Raw genomic sequence first — 23805 nt, forward strand, 5'->3', positions numbered from 1 at the left:
AGTAATATTACAAAGAGTTATAGCTAATAAGTACATCAAAATAGATAAAATATGTGTTAATGCATCTAAAAGAATTCAAGTCAAACACAGTGTTTTTGATCAGCATGTAATTAAATTAGAAATCAACAATACAATTCTACTTAGAAAATCATTTAGAATCATAAAAAAACATTTAGAAACTAAATAATATACTTTATTAAAATTTTTATTAGTGCATATTGAGTTTCATTTTGACATATTCATGTGTGCACATGACAGTTTGCTCCATTTCATTCCCCAGTACTTCCCGTTTTTCCTCTCCTCCTCCCTCCCCATGGTCCCCTTCCTCTATTCTACTATTACCCCTTCTATTTTTGTGAGATCCCCTTTTTTAAACTCCTATTTCTATGTTCCACATATGAGAGAAAACATTCGACCCTTGACTTCTTGAGTCTGGCTCATTTCATTTATCGTGATGTTCTCCAGTTCTACCCATTTACCAGCAAATGATATAATTTCATTCTTCTTAATGGCTGAGTAGAACTTCATTCTGTATACATACCACATTTTCTTTATCTGTTCATTTGCTGGCGGCTATCTAGGCTAGTTCTGTAACTTGGCTATTGTGAATTGAACTGCTATAAATATTGGAATGGAGATATCACTATAATATGCTGACTTCAGTTCTTTTAGATAAATATCAAGGAATGTAATCGCTGGGTCATGTGATGGTTCCATTCTTAGTTCTTTTGAGGAATTAGTACAATCTTTTGATTGTACTAAGTTGCAATCCCAACAATAATGTGTAATCGTTCCTTTCTCCCCATGTCCTCGCCAGCATTTCTTATTATTTGTATTCTTGATGACTGCCATTCGACTAGGGAGAGATGAAGTTTCAGGGTAGTTTGATTTACTTGTTTCTGATTGCTAAGAATACTGAACATTTTTTCATACATTTTTTGGCCATTTGCATTATTGCTTTTGAGAACTGTTTAGTTCATTTGCCCATTTATTGATCGGGTTATTTGTTTGTTTGTTGGATTTAAGTTTTTTGATTTTTGTTGTTGTTGTTGTGTGTTTGTTTGTTTGGGTACTGGGGATTGAACCCAGGGGCACTTAAACACTAAGCCACATCCTCAGCCCTTTTTTGTATTTTATTTAGAGACAGGGGTCTAACCAAATTGGTTACAGCCTTGCTAAATTGCAAGGGCTGGCCTTCAAGTTTCTATCCTCTTCCCTCAGCTTCCTGAGCCTCTGGGATTACAGGCGTGCACCACTGTGCCCAACTTAGTATTAAGTTTTTTGAGTTCTTTATGTATTCTGGATGTTAATTCATTGTCAGAAGAGTGGCTGGCAAAGATTTGCACTCATTCTGTGGGCTCTTTTTTTTTATGCTTTTAATTGTAGACTAAATAACATATATCTAAATAATCCATAAATCAAAGAATAAAGCAAAAGGGAAATTAGAAAATATTTTGAGTCAAATGAAAATAAAAGCACAAGATATCAAAATGTATGGGATATCACAAAAATAGTGCTTAGGGGGAAATTTATGTAACTAAATGTCCACATTAGGAAAGAGAAAAGTTCTCTAATTAATGACCTCACCTTCCACCTTAAGAAATGAGAAAAGAAGAGCAAATTAAACCTAAAGTAAGGAGAAGGCAGGGAATAATTAAGATGTGGAAATCAGTGAAATCCAAAGGAAAACTCCAGAGAAAATCTATGACACCAAAACCTGGTGCTTTGAAAAGATCAGTAAAATTGATAAACTTCCAGCCAAACTGATCAGAAAAAAAAGAGAAGACAAAATTTTCCAATACCTAGAATAAGAGAGATGATGTTATTACAGATTCTATGGGTAGCAAAAGGATTAGTAAAGGGCTTATGACAGTTTTGTGTCATAAATTTGAAAACCCAGATGAAATTGATAAATTCCTTCAAAGATACAGATTATCAAAACTTCTCTGGGAAGAAATGAATCATCTCAGTAGCCTTATATAAATGAAAGAAATTAAATTTATGGTTTAAAACATTTCCATGAAGAAAATTCCAAGCCCCTGTGGCTTCTCTGGTAAATTTTACCAAACATTTTAGGAAGAAATAACTTAGAAAATTGAAAAGGAAATAGTACTTTGCAGCTAATTCTGTGACGTAAGCATTACCCTGATATTGAAAAAAAACAAAAGACATTCCAAGAAAAAGAAATTACAGGCCAATAACCTTTATGAACATTTATGCAAAAATTAGGTTTATACCTTACAAATTAACTCAAAATGGATCATAGATTAAAACTAAAACTATAAAACTTACTAAAGAAAACATAAGAAAAAACTAGGAATCGTGGGTAAGTGAAAGAATTCTTAAATAAAGACACCAGAAGTATAATCCATAGAAGAAAAAAGTTGGCAAATTGTATTTCATCAAGATTAAAATGTTGTTCTTTTCAAACTACACTAGTAAAAAAAATGAAAAGACAAGGTACAGACTAGGAAAAAATATTGGCAAGTAATTAAATAGCGTGTATCCAGAACACATAAAGAATTTTCAAAACTCAATAATAAACCAGGCCTGCTAGGACATACCTGTAATCCCAGCTCCTCAGCAGCTGAAGCAGGAAGACCTTAAGTTTGAGACCAGCCTTAGCAACTTAGCAAGACCATCAGCAGCTTAGCAAGACCCTGTCCCCAAAATAAAAAGGGCTGGAGATGTAGTTCAGTAGTAAAGTGTCCCTGTGTTCAATCTCTATGCCCATCCTCCCCCTCAAAAAAATCACATTAATAAGAAAACAACCAAAGTTTTAGAACGGACGAAAGATTTGAACACTTAACCCAGAATGTAAAGAGATGGCAAAGAAGCACATGAGAAGATGCTAAATATAATTAATCATTGGGGAAAACAAAACTAGAAGGAAGATCAGGGATGTAGCTCAGTGATAGAATGCTTTCCTAACTTCCCCGGCACTACAAATTCTCCAGCACCACCAAGAAATGTCCCAGCACCCCAAAAAGAAAGAAGAGGGGAAGGGGAGGAGAGAGGAAGGAAGGAAGGAGAATGGAGGGAAGGAGAGAGGGGAGAGATGAAGGAAAGAAGAAAGAAAACTAACTGCAATGAAATGCCATTGTACGCCTATAAGGATGATTAAAATAAAAAAAAGTCTGATCATGCCAAGTGTTAATGACAACATGGAGAAACCAGAATTTTCTTATACTGCTGTTGGGAATATAAAATGACACAACTACTTTGAAAAACACATTGGTTCTTTCTTTAAAACTTTAAACATATACATACCTTATAATCCAGCCATTCTACTCTGAGGTATTTATCCAAAAGAAAAGAAAGTCATATATTTATACAGACTATCAGCTTTATTTGTAATATCCTAAACTGGAAGCAACCCAAGTGTCCATTAGCAGGATATACAAACTCTGGTATATCCGTCCAATGGGCTATGGCTCAGCAACAAATATGGATGAATTATTGATACAACTGCATGGATGAAACCCAAATGATTAGACTGAATGAAAGAAATCAGACCCCCCCAAAAAAAGAGTATGAACTGTTCTTATTCCATTTATATAAAATCCTAGGAGAAGCAAACTAACAAATGGTGATGGAAAACAGATTGGCGATTGCCAGGGAATGAATGGGTGGAGCCAGGGAGGGTGAGATTAGAGAGATGCATGGGAAGACTTCTGGGATGGTACATCCTCTTTGTTCACTGTGGTGATGGCTTCATGGACACATTCACGTGTTAGAATGTATCCACTTCAAACATAGGCATTTATGACATTCAACTATAACCTCAGTAAAGCTATGTTGAAAAGAGATTAATGGCAAAATCTACTGGAAGCCCCTTGCACTTACTAGCTGTGTAATCTTAAGCAAGTTGCAAAACCTCTGGTTTCCTCATCTATAAAGCAGAAATGCTATTACTTCCCTTGTAGAGTTGTAATAGTTAGAAATAATGTTATATATGTTTGTACTAAAGAAATGCACAATAGATTATAGGATTAGAATAATAATGTTAGTGAGAAAGAAAAGAAAAATAGCAATCACACAACTCTAGAATTTTCTGCTCATGTTTGCAGAGTGTCAGAAAGCTGTTGCTCCTGGTTTCCCAACTCCTTAGGTCACAGTTTCACAAATGGTGACCTGGAGTTAATAACAGGGTAAGATTTGACCTACCTGTTTCACCTACTCTACTGCCAAGTTTTTGTTCCTCCCAGTTTGGCCAGAGCCACCGTGCAACTGACCCCCAGCCACCCCTTATGGTCTCTCCCCTTTCCCTTAGTTTTGGGACTTGAAGCCACCTAGCTTCATAGAAATAAGTCAGGAAGAAAACTGTCCTGGGAATTTTAAGAGAATTAAAGCATGTCAAGCACATGGCCTGGCTCATGTCACACTGGACACACAGGTAAATGTTAGCAGTGGTGGTTCACTCAACAGCAGTGAGGTCTTTCTGTTCTGGCTGCAGGGTCCCCTCACAAATCCAGAGAACTCTCCAATTATCATGGGACCAGTGGCTTCGCAACCCTGTTCTGGGCAAGTGGGAGGAAAGGATAGACATCATCCCTGTTTTCATAGGTTAACAGTTCCTTTGGCCAACTCAGTGAGGGGCCACAGGATAGGTTCAAAGATGGGAGAACCAAGATGAACTATAGATGTTGGGAAAATATGTTAAAGAAAACCTGTCAATGTGTGTGAGTTTGTGTTTGTAATCCTCAAGCCTCTAGCTTAGCGCCTCACATGTAATTGGACATTGGTGAATGGTTGGGTTGAGCAGGCAGATGAATAAAGGTAGTACTGTCAGAGTAGAGGCAAGGGGAGGGCAGGCACTGTGACCCAGAGCAGAGGCGGAGCAAACGACAGGAGCCCGCTTGGTTAGGATAGATAGAACAGAGGTCTAACCTGAAGATTGTTGGTTGTGGGTTTGGGAGGAGTGGCTGGCAGATTGAAGATTTGGAAGCTTGGCTGGAGTGTCACTTTGACCAACAAGGAAGGTCCCCTAGACACTCTGCAAGGCTTATCTCTCCCCACTGCAGGGACCTCCTTCAGTTCTGCTGCATCTTGAGTGGTTCTGGGCACACGCCTGCTCCCTGGCTTTCTGGATGAGCTGAGACAAATGGAGAGTCTTGTCTTCTAGTCTCTTCTCCGACTCCCAGATGACTGGCAGCTGCTCTGAAGGGAAATCAAGGTCCTTTTGACCCTTGGATAGAGGAGCGCTGTAGACCCCCCTGAAAGAGCACTGACATCCCACCCCCCCCCAAACAAATTCCCTGCACATGTAGATGCACTGCTTACTGTGTTTTGTAGTCACTTCTGAACATCAGGAGCCATTATCAAAGCCAGCCAGAATGCTGTCAAAGACTCATGTCCAGGCCAGGCAGTGAGAAACAGGTGTGGGAAGTAGCTGTAGTGACTACAGAGCCATGCACTTGGGGGCCTGAGCTAGCTGGTTCTAGTCCCACCAGGTCACTGCTGACCCAGAACTAGATGGGCAGCTCAGGGCCTGCAGAGGAGGAGCTTAGGGGCAGATGCACCTGGTGCCTCATGGTGCCCTCTGACCTTGCCCCCATTTTTGAACCCTTAGAACCCTCACCTGTGCCACTGTAGATCAGAGTTTCTGGAACCAATATGCATCTTGAGGAAAAGTCACTTCATGCCAAACCAGAAGCCTGTTTCCCATTTCACCACCGCACTGAGGTCTGTGGATGTTCAGTGTACCCTGTTAGACCCCTCCAAGGCAGCCTGGTTCCTGGCCCTGGTCCTGGGTGGGCTGTACCCTCCCTTTAAGGTACATTTCTAACAGGACCCTAAGGACTGTGCTAACGTGAAGTTTTGAGCAAAGAACAACATTAACTCCTGCCCAGCCAAGGAGAAGTGGCCTTTTCATCTGATCAGAAACAGATGGGAGCACAAGTCCTTTGGATAAAGCCTTCTTTATCTAGTGCTCTGAATTGGATATGAAAGAATTCCAATATCTTTTCTTTGCCATCCAGCAAAGGAGCCTGCCACGCCTTCTGTCCTCAATCCCTGGCTGCCCCCTACCCAGCTCAGAGCCTTGTTTCTCTTGCCAGTGTCCCAAGCATCAGCCACAAGGCCTGAGCATTGGACTTGGAGCTTGGAAAGCCCCCTGCCCCGCGCATGCATCTCCGTGGCCGTGCCTGTGTGTGCGCGTGTGTGTGGATTTGCACGAAAGCGAGTGTGACCAAAATCGCTTCTGGAGCATGTTGCCCTCTGTCTGCCCATCCAGGTTACTCCTCGCTGCAGGACGAGCTGCTGTCCCCTGCCTCCCTGCACTACGCGCTCCCCTCTCCGCTGCGTGCAGACCAGTACTGGAACGAGGTGGCCGTCATAGACGCCATCCCCTTGGCGGCCACGGAGCATGACACCATGTTGGAGATGTCTGACATGCAGGTGTGGTCCGCGGGCCTCACGCCCTCCCTGGTCACTGCTGAGGACTCCTCTCTGGAGTGCAGCAAGGCCGAGGACTCTGATGCCACCGGCCACGAGTGGAAGTTGGAGGGGGCGCTCTCAGAGGAACCGCGGGGCCCGGAGCTGGGCTCTCTGGACCTTGTGGAGGACGACACAGTGGATTCAGATGCCACAAATGGCCTTATCGATATTCTTGACCAGGAGGAAGGTCAGAGGTCAGAAGAGAAGCTGCCAGGTTATAAGAGGCAGGAGGACTCGACAGGTGCAGGGCAGGATTCAGAGAATGAAGTGTCTCTTGTTTCAGGCCAGCAGAGGGTGCAAGCCCGAATCACAGACTCGCCCCATGTGAGTCAGGTGCTGGAGAGGAGCCAGGACAGGTAAGGGCCGCTGCGGTGGCGGAGGTCCCTTTCATCTTCCTGGGCTTCTGGGTAAGGTTGTGCATGGCGGCGAGCCCAGAGGGAATGCTTAAGTGCTGCTACTATCCTGGACCCTGTGTTCAAATGCCCTGGTGCATTTAGCAGGGCACCAGCTTGCTTCCCAAAGCCCCTGTCCATGAGAATCAAGCTGTGATCTGCAAAGGCCACTTCCTTGCCAAGACACTCCCTGGGTGTGGCCAGAAGGAGAGACCCTGAAAGGTGTCAGGACGAGGGAGACGGGGAGGTGGATCCTAAGACTTGGGAAGACCCATGACTGCAGGGTGCTGCTGGAGCTCAGTGTTCTGGATGCCTCTCACCACTGCGGGTTTGCTGTTGAAGGCCATATTTAGACACCTCGAAGCCCTGGGGCCCAGGGAAGTTATTTGTGTGCAGTCACACAGCCTGCATGTGATTCCACTGATAATGGTGGCCTTTCTACTTATCCCCTCTGAAAGAGTCTGATGGGTTTATCTAAACAGGACAGAGCTTTCAACGGCTCTGCAATGGTGGTTCTCCTTGCCAAGCATCCTGTGCTGGGAAGGCAGGACACTGTGCCAGGGGCAAGGAAGCAGCATAGTAGTTCAGGCAAGAGAACTCGTGCCCTCCGGACACTGGGAGCCAGTGTACCTTTGAACTCCCGCTGTCCTAGCAGTGGAACCCCCAACTTTGCCGAGTACAGAAAAGGGCTCAGAGGTGAGAGAGTTCCTTGCGGTGCCAGAGAGAGATGAGGCAGGCATGATCTGGGTATCGCTTTGGCCTCCCTGGACTGGAACAGGAAGAGAAGGATGAAGGCCCTTTCCTCCATGTTGCTTTGCTCCATAAGTTTTCCCTAAAGCAAGGAGATGGTTCCCGTGCTTCCAGAAGAAGGCTGTGGCCACCCAGTGAGCTCAGGAATAGCGAGAGCACGGGAAAACTGTTCTCACTTCCTTTTCCCACCACCTTGTTCCATGGCCCCTCAGAGACTCAGGTAGGCTTGACCACATCCCAAGTGGGAGGGAAAAGAAAGCCATTTAAAAGATGAGACAGCAAAGAATTCATTTTGTCTCCTAAACTGATCCTTCCATGAGAGTGGAGAATTGGATAGACTGAGCCCGAGTGTTCAGAGTAAAATGCTGGCATTTTGGATGGCCATTCTTTCCACGCACATTTATGGAACACTTGCTGTGTGCTGGCCACTTCCTGTTGTAACAACAGGAGTACTGAACAGGGAGTCAGAAGACCTGGATTCTAGGCCTTGTTATATCACTGCCAGGTTCTGTGACTTTGGTCATCCATCCACTTCAACACGTGAATTTCATTCACTCAAACTAACAATGTTTATAGAGCACCTACTATGTACCAGGCACCTGTAAAAAGTGGCTAAGTTCTGATGAGATGGCATTGAACAAATCAGACAAAAGTCTGTGCAAGAAGCTTATGTTCTAGTGGGGAAATTGACAAGAAACAAGATAAAAGGAAATAAAATTAGAAGTACCACTGGCCTTCATATTCATGGGTTCCAAGTCCATAGTTTTAATCAATCATGGATCAAATATATTAGGGAAAAATGCGTCTGTACTGAACATGTGCAGACTTTTTTCTTATAATCATTCCCTAAACAATATAGCATAGCAACTATTTACATAACATTTACATTGTATTAGGTAGTATAAGTATTCTTGAGATGATTTAAAATGTGCAAAGGGATATGTGTAAGTTCTATTTGAATACTATGCCATTTTATCTAACATTGAACATTCATGGATTTCTTGGATATCAAGGTGACTTTAATGAAAATAGAAATGTTGGATACTGAAAGTGCTAAAAGGAAAAATAAGAGAAGGGAATTAGGAGAATAGGTATCTGTATGGAGAGGCAGAGGGTTGAAATTATAGATAGGGTGGCCAGGGAGCCCCTTGGGAGGGACATTTAGTTAAGACTTAAAGGAAATAAGGGAGTGTGTCTTAGGCCCAGAAGAAGGCCTGGCTAGTGCTCATGCTGTGACCTGGAGCATGCCGGGTAAGATGCAGGGGACACTGAGAAGGTCATAGAGCCTCAGGGCCGAGTGAACAGGGTGATGAGGCCAAACATGTGGGGCCTTGAGGTCCTAAGAAAAGTGGCCTTTCCAGGGTAGGATGGGGAGCCCCTGAAGGGCGTTGAGCAGAAGGAGTGGCATGCCCCGGCTCTTGCCTTGAAGAGCTTGATGTGACCAGGGTGAGGGCAGGGAGGAGAGTTAGGAGACAGGAGTTGATGGTGACGTGGACCAAGAGGCATCAGGGTGTGGTGAGAAATGGTTGGGTTTAGGTTATATTTTGAGAGTTGAACTCCAAAGACTCGCTGATTAATATGATGTGGAGTGTGGGAGAAAGGAGGCAAGGAGGGCAGGTTCCCTCCAACTGGCAACTGCAAGGATGAAGGTGACTTCGTCCTTCATAACCTCAGGACTGTAGTGAGGACAACTGGGTGGACCGGGTGTGGAGCTGGATCCTCAATGCGCGGATCCCATCCCGCTGTCCTTGTGATCCTGTTGGAGAGCCAGAGTAGAGATGTGGGGAAGGAACGCGCAAATACGCATCTGAAGTTCAAGAAAGGGTTCCAAGCTGAGCATGATGAGCATCTGAACAGGGTTTCCCACCATGAGCGGGAGAAGCTCCCTTAAAGAGGGAGCTAGCCGTGAGATCTGCAAATGGAACCCCATGCTTCCAGTGCTCAGAAGTCCTGGAAGTTAGGGGGACCCAGCAAAGGCTAGAGGGAGGGGGAGACCAGGCAAATGTGATATTCTGGAAGCCATAAGATATGTTTGAAGGGGAGAGAGTGATCACCCTTCAGATAAGGACTATCCAGTGACTTAGAGGGTGGAGTGGGAGACAGTCTGGGGATGCAAGATGATGGCTGTGGAGACCCCAGGAACTGAACCATCATCGAGCAAGGTGCCTCAGGAGCCCAGAGAAGAGAGCACTTAAGAGGAGGGACCACTGCTCTGGTGTCCGTGGCCCTCTGTACCTGATGGCAGGAATAGGCCACATGTGCCTCCTCCCCAGAGTGGTCAGCTCAGTGACTTGCTCATGCTCTCCATAGAGGTAGAAGACAGTACAGGCTGTGCCCTGGATGAGCCTTAGATGGGGATGGGGATCATCTGAGAGAGTACAGACCGAAAGATGACCGTTGTCCTTTCTTTCTCCCTGAACATCAATCATCTGGCCTTGACCCCAGACCACACGACTGGGAAAAAGAAGGCTCCATAGTCACATACCTGCAAGATGCTGCCCAAAGCTCCTGGCAAGAGGAGGTCACGCAAGGCCCACACTCACTCCAGAGAACCATCACCACTGTCCGAGGGCTGGAGCCCAGCGGGTCTCAGGAGTATGAACACATGCGGATGGAACAGCCAGAGGCGGGGAGCTCCCAGGCAGACAGGGAACAGAGCCGACAGGGCCACACGGAGTGGTCGCAGGCGGCGGGGAGCATCTTCTCCCAGGTGATGCAGGTGAGGCCCACAGGGAGCCTCCTCCCCTTGTTCTTTTCCAGCATCAGAAAAGAAACCCTGAGGCAAGCTGTGTCCTTTCTTTAAAAGTTGCAGTGGAGACCTTGCGTTCTCTAAGAGTAAGGACTCAAGGTCACAGTCCACCTCTCTGCCTCCTTGACCTCTGCTGGAGGAAGGGTGGCCTCACAGAGTAGTTGTCATCCATCTCAACAACATGGCAGCCTGGTGCTCATTCCCATTTGGCCAATGATGATCAGAATGGCTGGGAAGCTTGCCCAAGGCCTCACTTGCCCAGGAGGGCTTGAGCTAAGCCTTTAGTGACCCCAATACCTTGGGTTTTGTTAGTTGTCTTTGTTGGTCATGCTAAGTTGTTTTAATTGGTATATAATGATACGTAACAGGGGAATTGGTTGTTATGAACTTGCACGTGCATGTAACAGAATTTGGTCTATTTTTTCCCTCAGTGTCTCCTCTTTCTTTCCCTTCCTCCTTCCCCTTGGCCCCCTTCCTATACTCTACTCTGCTTTTGTTGCCCATTGTGTTTTAGAAAGGGCTTAGAGCCAAACGGGAGAACTGGGCATTAGGCTGACTGGTCTGTATGACCATGTGCAAGCCATTCTCTTCTCAGCACCTCCATGTCCTCTTGGGTAAATGAGGACTTGATTGGAATATCACAGAGCTCATCCAGCTCTGGAATCCCGTGTCTTTTAGGGGTGGCTTATGGGTTGGGAGGTGGTCAGGTAGAGATGGTTCACTTCTCTGCTCCTCCTGCTTTCTTGGGTGTCTCCCTCCCTCCTTCCTTCCCTCCTTCCTTCCCTTCCTTTCTTGTGCTTCTCATCCTCTCTTTGGATTTTCCCTGCATTTTTCTCCCTTTCTTTTCTCCAATCCTCCCTCCCTCTTCCCACCTTCCATGGTTACTCACTCATGGCCAATCTTATTTTACCGGAACCGCAATCCTCTCCCCCCACACATTATTTTGAAGCAAATCTGAGACATCTTACTAATATGTGTCTTTTTGATTTATATATCCTTATAAAACTGCATTGCCATTCTGTACGTATGCATTTTTAATATGGATATAGCTGCTATGTGCTGAGCATCTTGGTCACTTTCTCTTTTCACCCAGCACCACTCCCTAATCCAGGAACCGTTTTCTCAGCCTGTCCTTCCTATTTCTATCCTTCTCTCCCCTTTTTACTCCCTGAACCTTAGCCTTGGCAGAAAACCTTTGAGGACTCCAGGACTAGGTTGACTCTACAATGGTTGGGAGCAACTGGCTGTAAAGAACTGCTAGGAATTAAATAGGGTTTTATTTAGAAAGCTTGTCTGCCAAGTATGTGCACTCGGGCAGGACAGACAGTTGTGTTCATTTTTAACCTCAATCCACCCCAGTGCATTCTTTTCCATCAGGCTGTTCCTTGGCATCTACCCCTGCTCCTCCCAGGAAGAAGTGCTGTCCCAGAGCACAGGTGATCCTGATTGGGTCTGTTCTGGATCCCCAGGAAAAGAGAAAGGTGTCGGGGTGTTCTTTTCCACTGCCCCTCTGCAGTTATCCCTTAGTGAGAGGAAAATTGGGGAGCAGAGGAGAAAGCAGGACAGCCCCAGGGAATCACAGAGAGAATGCTTCCAGGTTGTCCACCCAAGTCCCTGGATTACAGAGAAAGAAATTGAAGACCTTGGAGGCCCAGGGCTTTGTCCAGGGTCACCCAGTGAACCAACATCAGGGACAGGAGACTCCCAATCACTTGGTTCCTAGTTCCACATTCTTATGACCAGAAGGAGTGATCAGGGCCACCATGCCCAACCTGAAAATGGAGAACCCCATCACCTCCCTAGCCTCAGAGTGACTGGATGTGTGGACCAGTCAGTAATCAGGTGTCAGTAATCAGCTGACAAGACCCCAAGAGAGGATAATGAGGTCCATTGAAGACAATGATTTGTAAAGCTCCCCCCCATTTACTAGTATTACCATTGAATTTCTAGAAACGAGAGAGAGAGAGAGAGAGAGAGAGAGAGAGAGAGAGAGAGAGATGCCATGTCACATGGGGCTTGGGAGTTGGGCCTGCAATGAATATAACCTGGCTGATTCTTCTGGGATCTGAGTGGAAATATCTGAAAGTGGACTCTTTTTTGGCATGTGGTGTTAGGGATGGAACCCAGAGTCTCGCACATCCCAGGCAAGGTCTCTACCACATTCCGCCCCCCCCCCCCAACCCCAGTTCCTGGATTTGTCTTAGCCTTGTTAAAACTACATGATGGGCCATGACCCGCTCCTTTGCATGTGCTAAGTAAGGGCTTTTGTTTTTCCAGACGTTATCTTGTTGAAATGAGGTCATATTTGGGGTGATAGGAGTTTTAAATCTGACTCTGTCATTTACTTACTTTTTCACTTAGGCAAGTTACTTAAATTCTCTTTGCCTGTTTCTTTTATACAAAATGGGGAAATTATAGCACATATCTATAGGCTGTTTGTAAGGTTTAACTGAGTTAATGTGTGAAACACATAGAACAATGCCTGCAAAGCAGTGCACAGTGAGGTACATCTATGCCACTATTATCCAGAGTTGCAGTCTTCATAAACTCTGTGGTCCTCACAGCAATTTTAAGAAGGGGTAAGAAAAGCACATTAATTTCCAGCTTATGAATAAGGAAAATTAGGCACTGAGAAGATGCCCCGCTTTCCCAAGACCCCACAGTAAGTGAGTGCAGGGTGTCCCAGGTCTTTATTTTTTCTGCCAACAGGCTGCTACTTAAAAGGGGAACAACCTGACCCAGAAAGTGAAATTCCTTCCAGCCCCAGCTGCTGCGGCTTCATTTGTGAATCAGCTCTGTGCACGCAAGTGTAATACGCGTGGTTCCTGCTCAGTGGGCGTCAGTGTCCTAGCACGGGAAGAGCCTTTAAGGACAGGCCTTAAATAGACACACCAGTTCCATACTGGAGTTCAGGGTTGTCATGCCCTGTAAAGGAGGGGACTGAGGGCTTGTGGGGCTCATAGGAATTACAGATCGGCTTCCAGGTGGCCCCACCACCTGTACTGGACTGCTGCCCTGCTCATTGGGCTGGGCCTGAGCAAATCACTCCCCCTTGAGGCTATTTTTAAAATAAACTCTTCACTATCCAGGGTATTAGCTGGTCTCAGCCTCCAGCACAGGCAAACATCATTCTGATGTCTGCAGTAGCAGCCCAGGGAGACACATGAGCAACCACATTCTTGGAACATTTTATTTTGTAGAATCCTTGAATGAGAAATTTTCCTAGGGCAGAACTCCCTCTGTTTTCCATAGGGACAGGCAGGCTGGAAAGGCTAGTGGGCAGGCCCCCCTTCCAGGTCTTCAGTGACTTTGACATGTGCTTTCTGTGTCCAGGACACAGCACCTGCCGGATTCCTTCTAGCCCAGTTGGACAGCTCCAGCAGCTGGTTTGGGAAGCTAAAATTATAGAAGCCTGACGTCACCGTGGAATTAGGGCAGATCCCGGGGCTGCTCACAGGAGAGGCACTCAGGCCGGCTGTGTAGCAGGAGAAGGCCCATTCTGTCTCCTGCTTGGAGAGATAGAAAGAGACAAAGAGAAAACAAGAGAGAGAGAGAGAAAGAGAGAGAGAGGATGGAAGGGGTCGCTGGGGGACTCGTGAGTCCAAGAGGAGAATGAGAGACTGGATCCCTGCAGCAGTCGGGCCCCGGTTTCCCTGGTCCCTGGAGGGTCAGGCTGGTGAGAGGAGGTGAGGATGTGGACTTTCATCACCCAACTCCTGGTCACCCTAGTGCTCCTGGGCTTTTTCCTGGTCAGCTGTCAGAATGTGATGCACATTGTCAAGGGCTCCCTGTGCTTTGTGCTGAAGCACATCCACCAGGAGCTGGACAAGGAGCTGGGGGAGAGCGAGGGCCTGAGTGACGACGAGGAGACCATCTCTACCAGGGTGGTCCGGCGGCGGGTCCTCCTGCAGGTAATGGCCAGGCAGGCGGCAGGATGGGAGCTTGAGGGGAGCACCAGAGGCCAGGGCTGAGGGGACACTGTTGTGCTGTGCATGGTGTGGAGCTGGGGGAAAGCACCAGGAAATGTGTTGGAAGAGAAGGACCAGGAAGGCCTCCGGGAATCGGATTCTACACTGGGAGCCAGAGTTGTGTGTGGCTTCTCCTCAGCACCCAGCATGGGGTGACAGCCCAGAAAGCTCTGGGATTCGGGCCTTCTCTCTCTCATCCAGTTCTTGTTGCCAACCAGCTTTGGAATTGCGGGCAAGTCACTCTCAGGGTAGCTAGCGATCTGTGGCAGGGCTTCTGGACTGTGGAGTGCTGGAAAAATTATAAAACAGTGCCTTACCCACTTCTTCCCTCAGGGTTTCCTCCATCCAACTTGCATAATCATCCCTATTTTGCTGGCTTCCTGGGCTGTTGTAAAGATCAAGCACACCAACCTCTTGCAAGCTCTGGGCCCATCCTGTTTTCAGGCCTTGTGGCCCCACGGGGGCACCGCCCCTGTGCTAGGAGTCCTCTGTTTGGCTGCGGCTACTTGCTGATCTGGAGTTTCCTGCCAGGGTGGGGATTTATTGGATGTGGTTGTTGCTGCCACAGCTCTTTTATGTCCTCAACCTCCATTTATCAATCTTATATATTTTCCCTTTCTCTTATTCCAGGGAAATGAGCTTCAGAATATTCCAGGGGAGCAGGTGACAGAGGAACAATTCACAGATGAGCAGGGCAACATTGTCACCAAGAAGGTGGGTGCAGAGAATACTTTTAGCTGGGGAGAGGCTGGTTGGGGCTAGGAGCTAAATGGCAAAAGAGCATAACTCGGGCCACACCAACAGGGTAGGCATGGCTATGGGCCACCCCAGCGCTCGGGAGGAGCGGTTTAGGTGTGTGTTCTTGGTCTCCAGCAGTTTGGATGTGGCTTTTCTCACAGCCTCTGTGTCCAAACCTAGTCCCTGATGTTTAGCCTCTAAAATAGAGCAGTGTGCTGTCCCCAGCCTACCAGGCATCCCCTCTAATAAGAAGGACCTGGAGATTCACTAAGTAGGTAGCATATATTAACTCACTAGACATGGTTTTGTCTGTCGGGTGTCAGGCCCCATGCTAGCTAGGGGAAACCGGAGAGAGAAAACAGGGAGGATTTTGCATGTGCATCTCAGGATCGCTGCTTGCACTATGGTGGAGCAAGACCTCTTGCCCCGTCTTTCCTCCTTCCTTTGGGCGGGGTCCGTGTTCTTTTATGTTTTCATCTCCTGCTCTGATCACATAGTAGATGCAGAGTAAATGGTATTTGAATGTTTGGATGGATGAACAAATAGGGACTGGGTGGAATGGAATTATTGTAGATAAAAAGAAAATGTTCTCCTCCCTTGGGCACTGACAGGAGGATGGGCAGCTTTTGGCTTCTACGGATGCCAAAAGGCAGAATGAAGCACAGTAGGCTTGAGACAGACTTTACATGTGGTCAGACTTTGATCATTAAACAAAACCTGCCAAGAGCCCTCCACAAATTCTAGCCTTTCTGACATTGTCCAGGGTGGGTTTTTCCATAAAGTAATGGCAGCAAGAGGCCACTCCCTTTTCTTGTCCCCTCTGGGTAGGGCCCCTTATTCCTCAGATCTCTCTCCTGAGTCTTTTCTCACACTTTGTCTTCATGGTTTGACCAGCCCTTTCCCCCTTACCTCTTTTTTCCAGATCGTTCGCAAAGTTGTCCGGCAGATAGACTCGTCTGGTGCTGATGACACCCAGGAGCACCAGGAGGTGATTGTTGAGGGGCCCCTGGAGGACCCTAGTGAGCTGGAAGCCGATATTGAGTACTTTATAAAGCATGCCAAGGTACTGAGGGGGCTTTGGGCTCCCTCACTCTTCGGAGCAGCCCCAGGGAATTCCTCTGATGCCTGCCTCTCGGCCACAGCCTAGTCTGCACCGTCTGTCCCTCCAGTCACCTTCTTCCTGATGGTGTTCCACCAGCTCCATACTGTCCCTTTTCCTTCCTTAGCTTTTGTTTTCCTTTTTCATCTGTCTGTGTGATCTGTCTTGCTTTCTGTCTCTGCTGCTGTCTCCAGGTGGAGCTGAGAGGGAGTGGCCTGCACCCGGACCTTATAGAGGGCAGAAAGGGGGCTCAGATAGTGAAGCGGGCCAGCCTGAAAAGGGGCAAACAGTGATCTCCAGTCTCTCCTCGGAGTAGCCTCTTGGGAGGTAACAGAAGCCTTCTCGTCCTTTCTGCATGGCCTGGCCCTCAGTGGAGTTGCTACTCATTTTTTGCCTGCATCCCTTTCTCCTAGGGTACTCACTCTACCCAGCCTCTCTCGAGGTCCAACCTAGTGACTGTGTCTCTGAGTCTCAGTTTCCTCTTCAAGGAAACAGAGGCACCTATTTCTCAGGAAGTGTACAAATGCGGTTTTTAGAATTTGGTTTTGGTTTTGGTGGTGCTGGAAATCAAACCCAGGGCCTCCTGCATGGTAGGCAAGTGCTCTACCACTGAGCTACACCCCTAACCCCTATACAGTTTCAAAAGGACTCTTTCATGAGTGAAAAGCACTCTGTCCATCTAAGGTAGTCACACTATCTTAGAAACCAAGCAATGGGCTCCAGGGGTTGGTGGCAAGGACAGTGGAGAGTGCAGGAAAAACACTCTGGGCGGTGATATTTCAACACACTTTCCCCAAAAGAGCCCCAAGGCTTGGAGATGGGATGTCTCTAGGACCTGGAACCTAACTGAAGTTCTTTCAGGACCCGGGCTTCAGTTCTCCTTGATGTTTCATGAACCAAGCTGCTCCCTTGCTTTCTAGGAAGGGGCTGAAGTTAACAGACCCAAGGGGTGGACGGTGTTCTCCCTGGAAAGTCAGGAGGGTCATGGGGTTGGGAGAAGGGTGCTGGTGCATGGTGAGTGTGAGCATGGGGCAATGGCGCTAAGGAGGGGTGTGTGCTGTGCTGTGCAGGGAGGGTCTCCAGTGGGCCTGTGCAGTGCTGGGGGCTTCAGCGGCCAGCTCTGATGATCTGCCCTCCCTGAGGGATCCTGTACTGAGCTGCCCCGAGGCCCTTCATTGTGCCCAGCTCGGGGCAGCTCAGTACAGGATGCATCGGGGTGGGAGTCGGCCGGGAGCGAGGAAGCATTGAGGCCCCAGCACAGCACTAACTGGGTTGTTGCCATCCAAATCCCCAACGCCTGGCTCTGGGGCCAAGTAGCAAGCAGGCGCTGGCTTTCTGCATTCTGCAAAAAGCGGGGCCCTCTGCGTCCTGAGCCACCAGAAATGCTGACTTGGGGCTTCCTGACATATCTCAGCACTTGGGCAAAAAAGAGGACTGGCGGATCCAGTGAGAGGATAAAATTAGATCTGACTCCTCAGCAGCTTAAGGAGGTCACAGCATTAACCCCAGCACTGCTGGGGGGTGCTGGGGGGGTCCCACCCACTCCTGGCTTCGAAGGCTGAGGTTAGCTGAGATTCAGACTTGGAACTAATCCAAAGGTGCACAAATTTTTTAAAAGGAGAGTGAAGGGGAAAAGTACACTCTTCTGCCTTATTTTTCTTATAGTAGCTGCAGTAATGACTTTGAATTTGAGCTTCTGTTTGGCTCAGATTTTACCAATGTTCCTAAACAGGAGGCAAGCAACCCAGAAAGAGGGCTAGGGGGATGGAGGGAATCTAGTATTATTTTTTATTGTTTAATTTGCCACAGATGATCTGCAAAGAGGTTGAACCCACTAACTACCAACACCCAACACCGTCACAGGTGATTAAGGATCAGACCACATGTGCATGGGTGTCAGGAACATGGAACGGCCTGACTCCAGGACGGTGCTGGGCCTTCTTCCAATAAAAGGCAAAGGGGATACCTGGGATAAGGGGTGACAGTGATAAGGGAGGGAGCTTGGAGGCAGGCTCCTGGCTGTGTCTCAAAGGGCCTAAGGAGCAACATAAAATACTGAACCCTTCTAATGAGAGCAAAGGCTGCAGAGAAGATAGTGAAGGGGCTGCAGGCACTCTAATTCTTAACATTTACTACCACCCACTCACAAGGATGTACAGGAGATCCTCCTTGTTCATTTTCAAATTCCCCTACTTGCTAAAATTCACTTGTAACCCAAATCCAGTTCTCACTGTACTTCTGTGGTCATTCACAGGAAGGCACAGAAGGGAGAAAAGTTTGAGATGCCTGACAATGCATATTCCCAGATGAGGCTGAGCAAGGAGAATTCTGCCTTATTTCAGCTCTCACGGTTCAAACAAGCATCCTTTTATTGGTCTATTTGGTGCCATGTTTTGTGCATTTCTGTGGGTTTTTTTGGTGACTTTCCTGTTTAAAATATTCTTCCAGGGCAGTGCTAAAAGGCTTTCTAGTGTTTGTAAATGCAAAGAGGCTGTGATGTGCCTTCCAGAGAGAATACATTTTAGAGAAGCTTCAGGAGCCGGTGCAGTGGCACATACCTATAATCCCAGGGACCTGGGAAGCTGAGGCAGAAAGATCACAAGGTGAAGGCCTGCCTGGGCAACTTAGCAAGACCCTATCTATCTCAAAATAAAAAATAAAAAAGGGATGAGGATATAGCTCAGTGGTAGAGCTCCCCTGGGTTGAATCCCCTGTACCAGAAGGAGAGTAAGAAGCTTCGTGAAGAAACCAGTTATAGTGCCATTGATGGTGAGGTCAATGTGAATGCATTAGCCATATATATTAAATAAGGTGTCTTTGAACAGATCCCACATAAAATAGGGTTATATGTTTATTGGTCAATGAAAATGTGACCAGAGGCTCACAGGAACCTAGCCTTGTATTTCCCTTAAAGAACGGTGGTTCAGCATTCACTAATTCAGTGATTACAAACACTTTGTAGAATATGACTACATGTGAATAGTGAATAGTGAATCAGCTCTGTTTGTTTCAGAGAGTGAAAACTGGAGTTTCGGAGTCTAGATTCAAGGCCTAGCTCCTCCTGTTTACCTTAAACAGGTCATTTAACTGCCTGGAGTTTCAGACTCCTCAAAAGAAGATGAAAATAGTCCCTTCTGAAAATGAGTTACACTTCAATTTAAAAAAAAAAAAAAAGAAGAAGAGGAAATTTCCAGGGATGGAAATGCAGTTGAGTGGTAGAATATGCTTATCATGCACAAGGTCCTAGGTTTGATCCCCAGACACCCCCTGCAAAAAAAAAAAAAAAAACAATAAAATGAAACAACAATAACATACAAAGGTTTACAAATAAGGGGGAAAGAAAGCTATGTAAAGAGTAAATAAGAACATACTCTGGCACTCAATCAATGGCGGATTTTATTTGTAATATGCCTCAGGGCAAATCAATTGACCTTTCTAAGCCTCAGGTTCTTTATCTATAAAGAAGCAATAATGCCAATATTTTTCCTCCCAGGATGTCTATGGTGATCAATGAGTTCATGTTTATGAAAGGGCTTTATAAATTGGCAAGTTTTACTATGCTCTTTCTCAAAGTGCCATCCGCTTCCCTGTATTACAGTCATCCAAGAATCTTGTTAAAACATATATTTTGGGGTTGGGGGTGTAGCTCAGTGGTAGAACACTGGTCTGACATGTATGAGACCCTGGGTACTAAGCCCAGCTGCAACCAAAAAAAAAAAAAAAAAGATATCTGTGAGTCCTGCCCCACCCAATATTGGTGAATTATAATTCTAGAACTCAGGATTCTGTCCCTCAAGTTGCTCAAGTGATTTTTGATTTATATTGAATATTAAATTATGATGACTCTTTTTAAAATTCTCTTTGCAAACTTCCTAGAAGTGAAGTGGACTGTTGTAACTTCGTGTCTAAAATGTGATCTCAGACAAATTATGGTTTTAGTTCAATTAAAAATGTGGAACCCCCTCCCTCAAAGGGTAGAAATTAATGGACTAAGCCACTCATTCTGATTCCCCCACACCACTCCCAACCTTGGGAAGGCTTTTGCGTTGGAGGCCTAGCAGGGTGAGGGAGTTTCCTGGCAGTGTGTAGAAGCTGAAAAATTGCTGTTTAGTCAAGGCATGATTGTTTGGGGCAGAGAGTAGCATAGCAGGTAGTGGGTTTTTCTTTGTGCCCAAGTATTTAGGTCCAAGTATTAGTGTTTTCAGTCCTGCTGTAGGGACAGTGTGGAGCCAGATAGCTGGAAGGAGTAGAGTAGAAGCAACTCTATAGCCTCTGCATTACCAGGAACCTGAGCAGGGCTCTGGTGGTTCTTGGCACCCCTCTGTACAGGCCTGACTCTCCCTTGTAGAGCTCTCTGCAAAGCTGCAGGAGGAAAAAGACTACTGCCTTTGGATGTTTTTCTTTTTAGGGGATACTTTTACATTCAGACAATGTGGTTGCAAGACTTGCATTAACGCTGACAGTAGAATAGTTTAATAAGTTTAAAATTAGTCAGTAGTCTGGATAGGAGGAGTGGGGGAGGTAAAGTGGAGGTATGCGGGAGGTATGAGTCTACCCTCATAGCCAGCCACTGCAGGGACATTAGAGTTAGGGTATAGGGGAGAGAGAAAAGAGCCACAAGCACTGGGTAGGGGTGGGGACAGGTGCTACGGTGCAGAGAGAAAATAAGAGAAGGAACAAGTCTGGCACAACCACACAGAATGAAGGAAGCTGTTTTCTAAGTTTTGAAAGGTGATTCCTTCCCAGGGGAACAGCTGCAGAGATGAAGCTCCTGTGCTCTCCCACCCCGGGCTGCTGCTTGCTCCAGCTGCCCTATCTCTGCTCCCCTTGAGTCTCACTTTACCCAAAAATGAAAAGGGTAGTTTTACCACAGTGATCTCCAAGGCTTTAACTTTCTCCTCTGCCCAGGGTCTGAGCCAGAAATGGGTCTTTCCTGAGCTCCAGATTTCACTTTGTCTCTTGTTCAAAGAGTGCTTACGTACTATAGGAAACTCTAGGTAGAGGCTCCTGCCCCTGAAGTGTTTATAGTCCAGCCAGGGAAATAACACAGATGTTTAAAAGAAAAGTCAACAGCAGGGCATGGTGGCCTGTAATCCCAATGGCTCAAGAGACTGAGACAGGAGGATCACAAGTTTGAGGTCAGCCTCAACAACTTAGTGAGGCTCTATGAAATTTAGTGAGACTTAATCTCAAAATAAAAATTAAAAAGGGCTAGGTAAAGCACTTGCCTAGCATGTGAGAAGCACTGGGTTCAATTCTCAGCACCACATATAAATAAGTAAAATAAAGGTCCACCAACAACTAAAAAAAAAAAAAAGAAAAGAAAGGGAGGCTGGGGATGTGGCTCAGTGGTTCAGCGCCCCTGGGTTCAATTTCTGGTACCACCACCCCCCCCCCCCAAAAAAAAAAAACAAAGAACAACAATAACAGTAGCATTTCCAGAGAACCCAATAACAGTTTACATGCATGGAATGCTCAGTGTCCTAAGGAATTTATTTATTTATTAGTTCTTTTAAACATCACAATGATCTAATAAGGTAGGTTCTATTACTGTCCTCATTTTACAGCCAAAGAAATTGAGTCACAGAGCAGGTAAGTAACTTAACCAAGGTCAGGCAGCAAGTAACTGGGCAATCTGGCTGAGGAGTTCCTGCTCCTAATCACTATACTTTGTAGACTCTTAAATGAAAAGTATGTATGAGCAGAGAGAGCTTCCAGAGCAGCTGCAGTTCTCAGGAAGTTCTCAGGAAGGCTTTGTGCAGGTCAGGTCTTCGGGACGGGGGCAGAACTTCAGCAGAGAGTTGATCTACTGAGTGATTTCTCCCCAGGTGGCTGCACAGGCATGGGAGCCTCTTGGCACCTCTTCGGGAGCACGCAGCACAGCACCCTCCCTGCCCTATGCAGATTTCCCAGGAAATTCACCCACTGTGCAAAAAAACAGTGGAAACGTGGGTGGTGTGGAGAGGCTGCCTTCCCCAGGGAAGGGTGGACAGTATTCCGGGAAGTTCAAAGTCCCTAAGCACAATAGCTCACTGCTCATCACCTTGCTTGGGGAGTCTGCTTTCCCTGAATCAGACCCTATCTGAGTAGCCAGCAAAAAACTCTGTGTTTGGAGTTGTTGCTGGGAGTTGCACCTTTAAATTCTAAGTGACTCCTTCTTTCTTTGTGTCTCTCAGGATCACACCTCAACACCCAACCCCTGAACTCCACACACTCTGCCATGCACACAGGAGGAGAGCTGGACCGGAGGGCTACAGAAGCGCTGCACATGTTCCTCTAGGCTCACAGCACGATCTCTGTAAGGGACTTCCTTTAGTCTCCTATTCGCATGAACGACTGACTGACTGTAGACGCATGACCTACAGTCTTCAATCCTGCCTCCGTCGACTACGGATCTCTGTCGGGAATCAGGGCAAAAGCAGCAAGAGGGGAGAGGAGAGAGAGAGAGAGGACAGAAAACAAGTACGAGAGAGAGCATATGGATGCAAACGTGAATAAGGGCTCTTTTGTGGCTGGGGATGGTTTTTGTTTTTGTTTTTTAAAAAAATTGTTTTGATTTTGACTTCGCACAGGGTATTTTTTTCCCCCAACCTCATCTGTGAGAAATCCATGTGGGCTTTTTGGAAAGGAAATAAAAAGAGAGAGAGAGGGGGGGAAAAAAAGAAGAAAAAGAAAACTAGGCATGAAATCAGTTTAGTATCTTCATCCCATGGCCTCATCTGCTAACCATCCCCACCTGCACACACCAACTCCATTCCATTCGTGACAACCCCTCTACTCCCCAGTGGATTGCTCCTTCCAGAATGCTCTCCATGACATTCAGAGGACACACACACACACACACACACACACACACACACCTCCTCTTCACTCTGTCTACATACTGATTTTACTGTGACCTCTGAAGCTGTATAGAATCTCCTGTGGATAAACTGGATTTTTTTTATGTTCTCTCTCTCTCTCTCTCTCTCTCTCTCTCTCTCTCTCTCTCTCTCTCTCTTCTGCCAGTTTCAATATTAATCATCTTCCAATGGAAAATCATCACCTTGAGAGTGCATTCAGGGTTCCTTGTGTTAAGGACTTAAGAATTGGAGGCGAGGACCCCAGGCTTAGCTATAGGGCTCAAAGGGAGCCAGTGACCCATCCTAAAGGTCTCAGCTGGGGAAGGGCCAGTGGCTGCCCCAGGGTCGCACCAGCATGTCCAATAAAGAAGAGGTTTTCTATATCTTCAAGCACTTCTATCATAGTCTGTGTTCAAAGTGTAAACTGTACAGTAATCAGCCTTGTGTATATGAAAAACAATAAATACTATGCAAACCAATAGAAACACTTTAGCAGTATGTACCAAGCACTAACAGCTCAGCTCCTGAGGACTTCTCCAGGCTGCGGGAGAAGGAGCTACAGGCTGTCTTTCAGTGAAAGAGGAAGGAAGGAAGTAGGGCTAGTGAATGTATCTGCCAGTTCTAGATGTCAGGACCACCCTAAGGTCTCCCAGAGCCAACTTGGTGCTCGAAGTCCAGGCAGCCCGCAGGCTGGGGGTACAGGCTCTAGGTTCCAGGCTGGCCAGCCCCAATGCCTCCCCTTCGCAAGGCTCCTGACCACGTGCCCAGTGGGAGGAGAGCCGAAGGAGGATGGAGCTGCTGACCACCAAGAGACCCCGGGCTGGCCAAG

At 46.6% G+C, this 23805-nt stretch overlaps 1 protein-coding gene and 1 non-coding gene across 5 annotated transcripts in view; one reads left to right on the forward strand and one right to left on the reverse strand.

Moving 5' to 3' along the window:
- Ank1 (ankyrin 1) overlaps nt 1-23461 on the forward strand; it is a 98351-nt gene extending 74890 nt beyond the window's left edge. For 2 of the 4 annotated variants that reach the window (XM_076853808.1, XM_076853809.1), the window contains 6 exons: nt 6236-6794; nt 10026-10299; nt 14928-15011; nt 15958-16023; nt 16329-16461; nt 22311-23461. In XM_076853808.1, the coding sequence (XP_076709923.1) occupies nt 6236-6794; nt 10026-10299; nt 14928-15011; nt 15958-16023; nt 16329-16427 (1082 nt within the window). In that variant the 3' untranslated portion in view covers nt 16428-16461; nt 22311-23461. Of the gene's footprint in view, nt 1-6235; nt 6795-10025; nt 10300-13765; nt 14241-14927; nt 15012-15957; nt 16024-16328; nt 16462-22310 lie in introns of those variants that run through there. The other 2 variants (XM_076853810.1, XM_076853811.1) reach the window with 2 other exon arrangements.
- On the reverse strand, nt 16687-16757 carry Trnag-acc (transfer RNA glycine (anticodon ACC)). Its single transcript has one exon. It is a non-coding gene; the product is annotated as a tRNA-Gly (tRNA).
- Nucleotides 23462-23805: the final 344 nt, after the last annotated feature.

Source organism: Callospermophilus lateralis, chromosome 4 (assembly GCF_048772815.1).
Source record: "Callospermophilus lateralis isolate mCalLat2 chromosome 4, mCalLat2.hap1, whole genome shotgun sequence".
NCBI classification, from domain to species: domain Eukaryota; kingdom Metazoa; phylum Chordata; class Mammalia; order Rodentia; family Sciuridae; genus Callospermophilus; species Callospermophilus lateralis.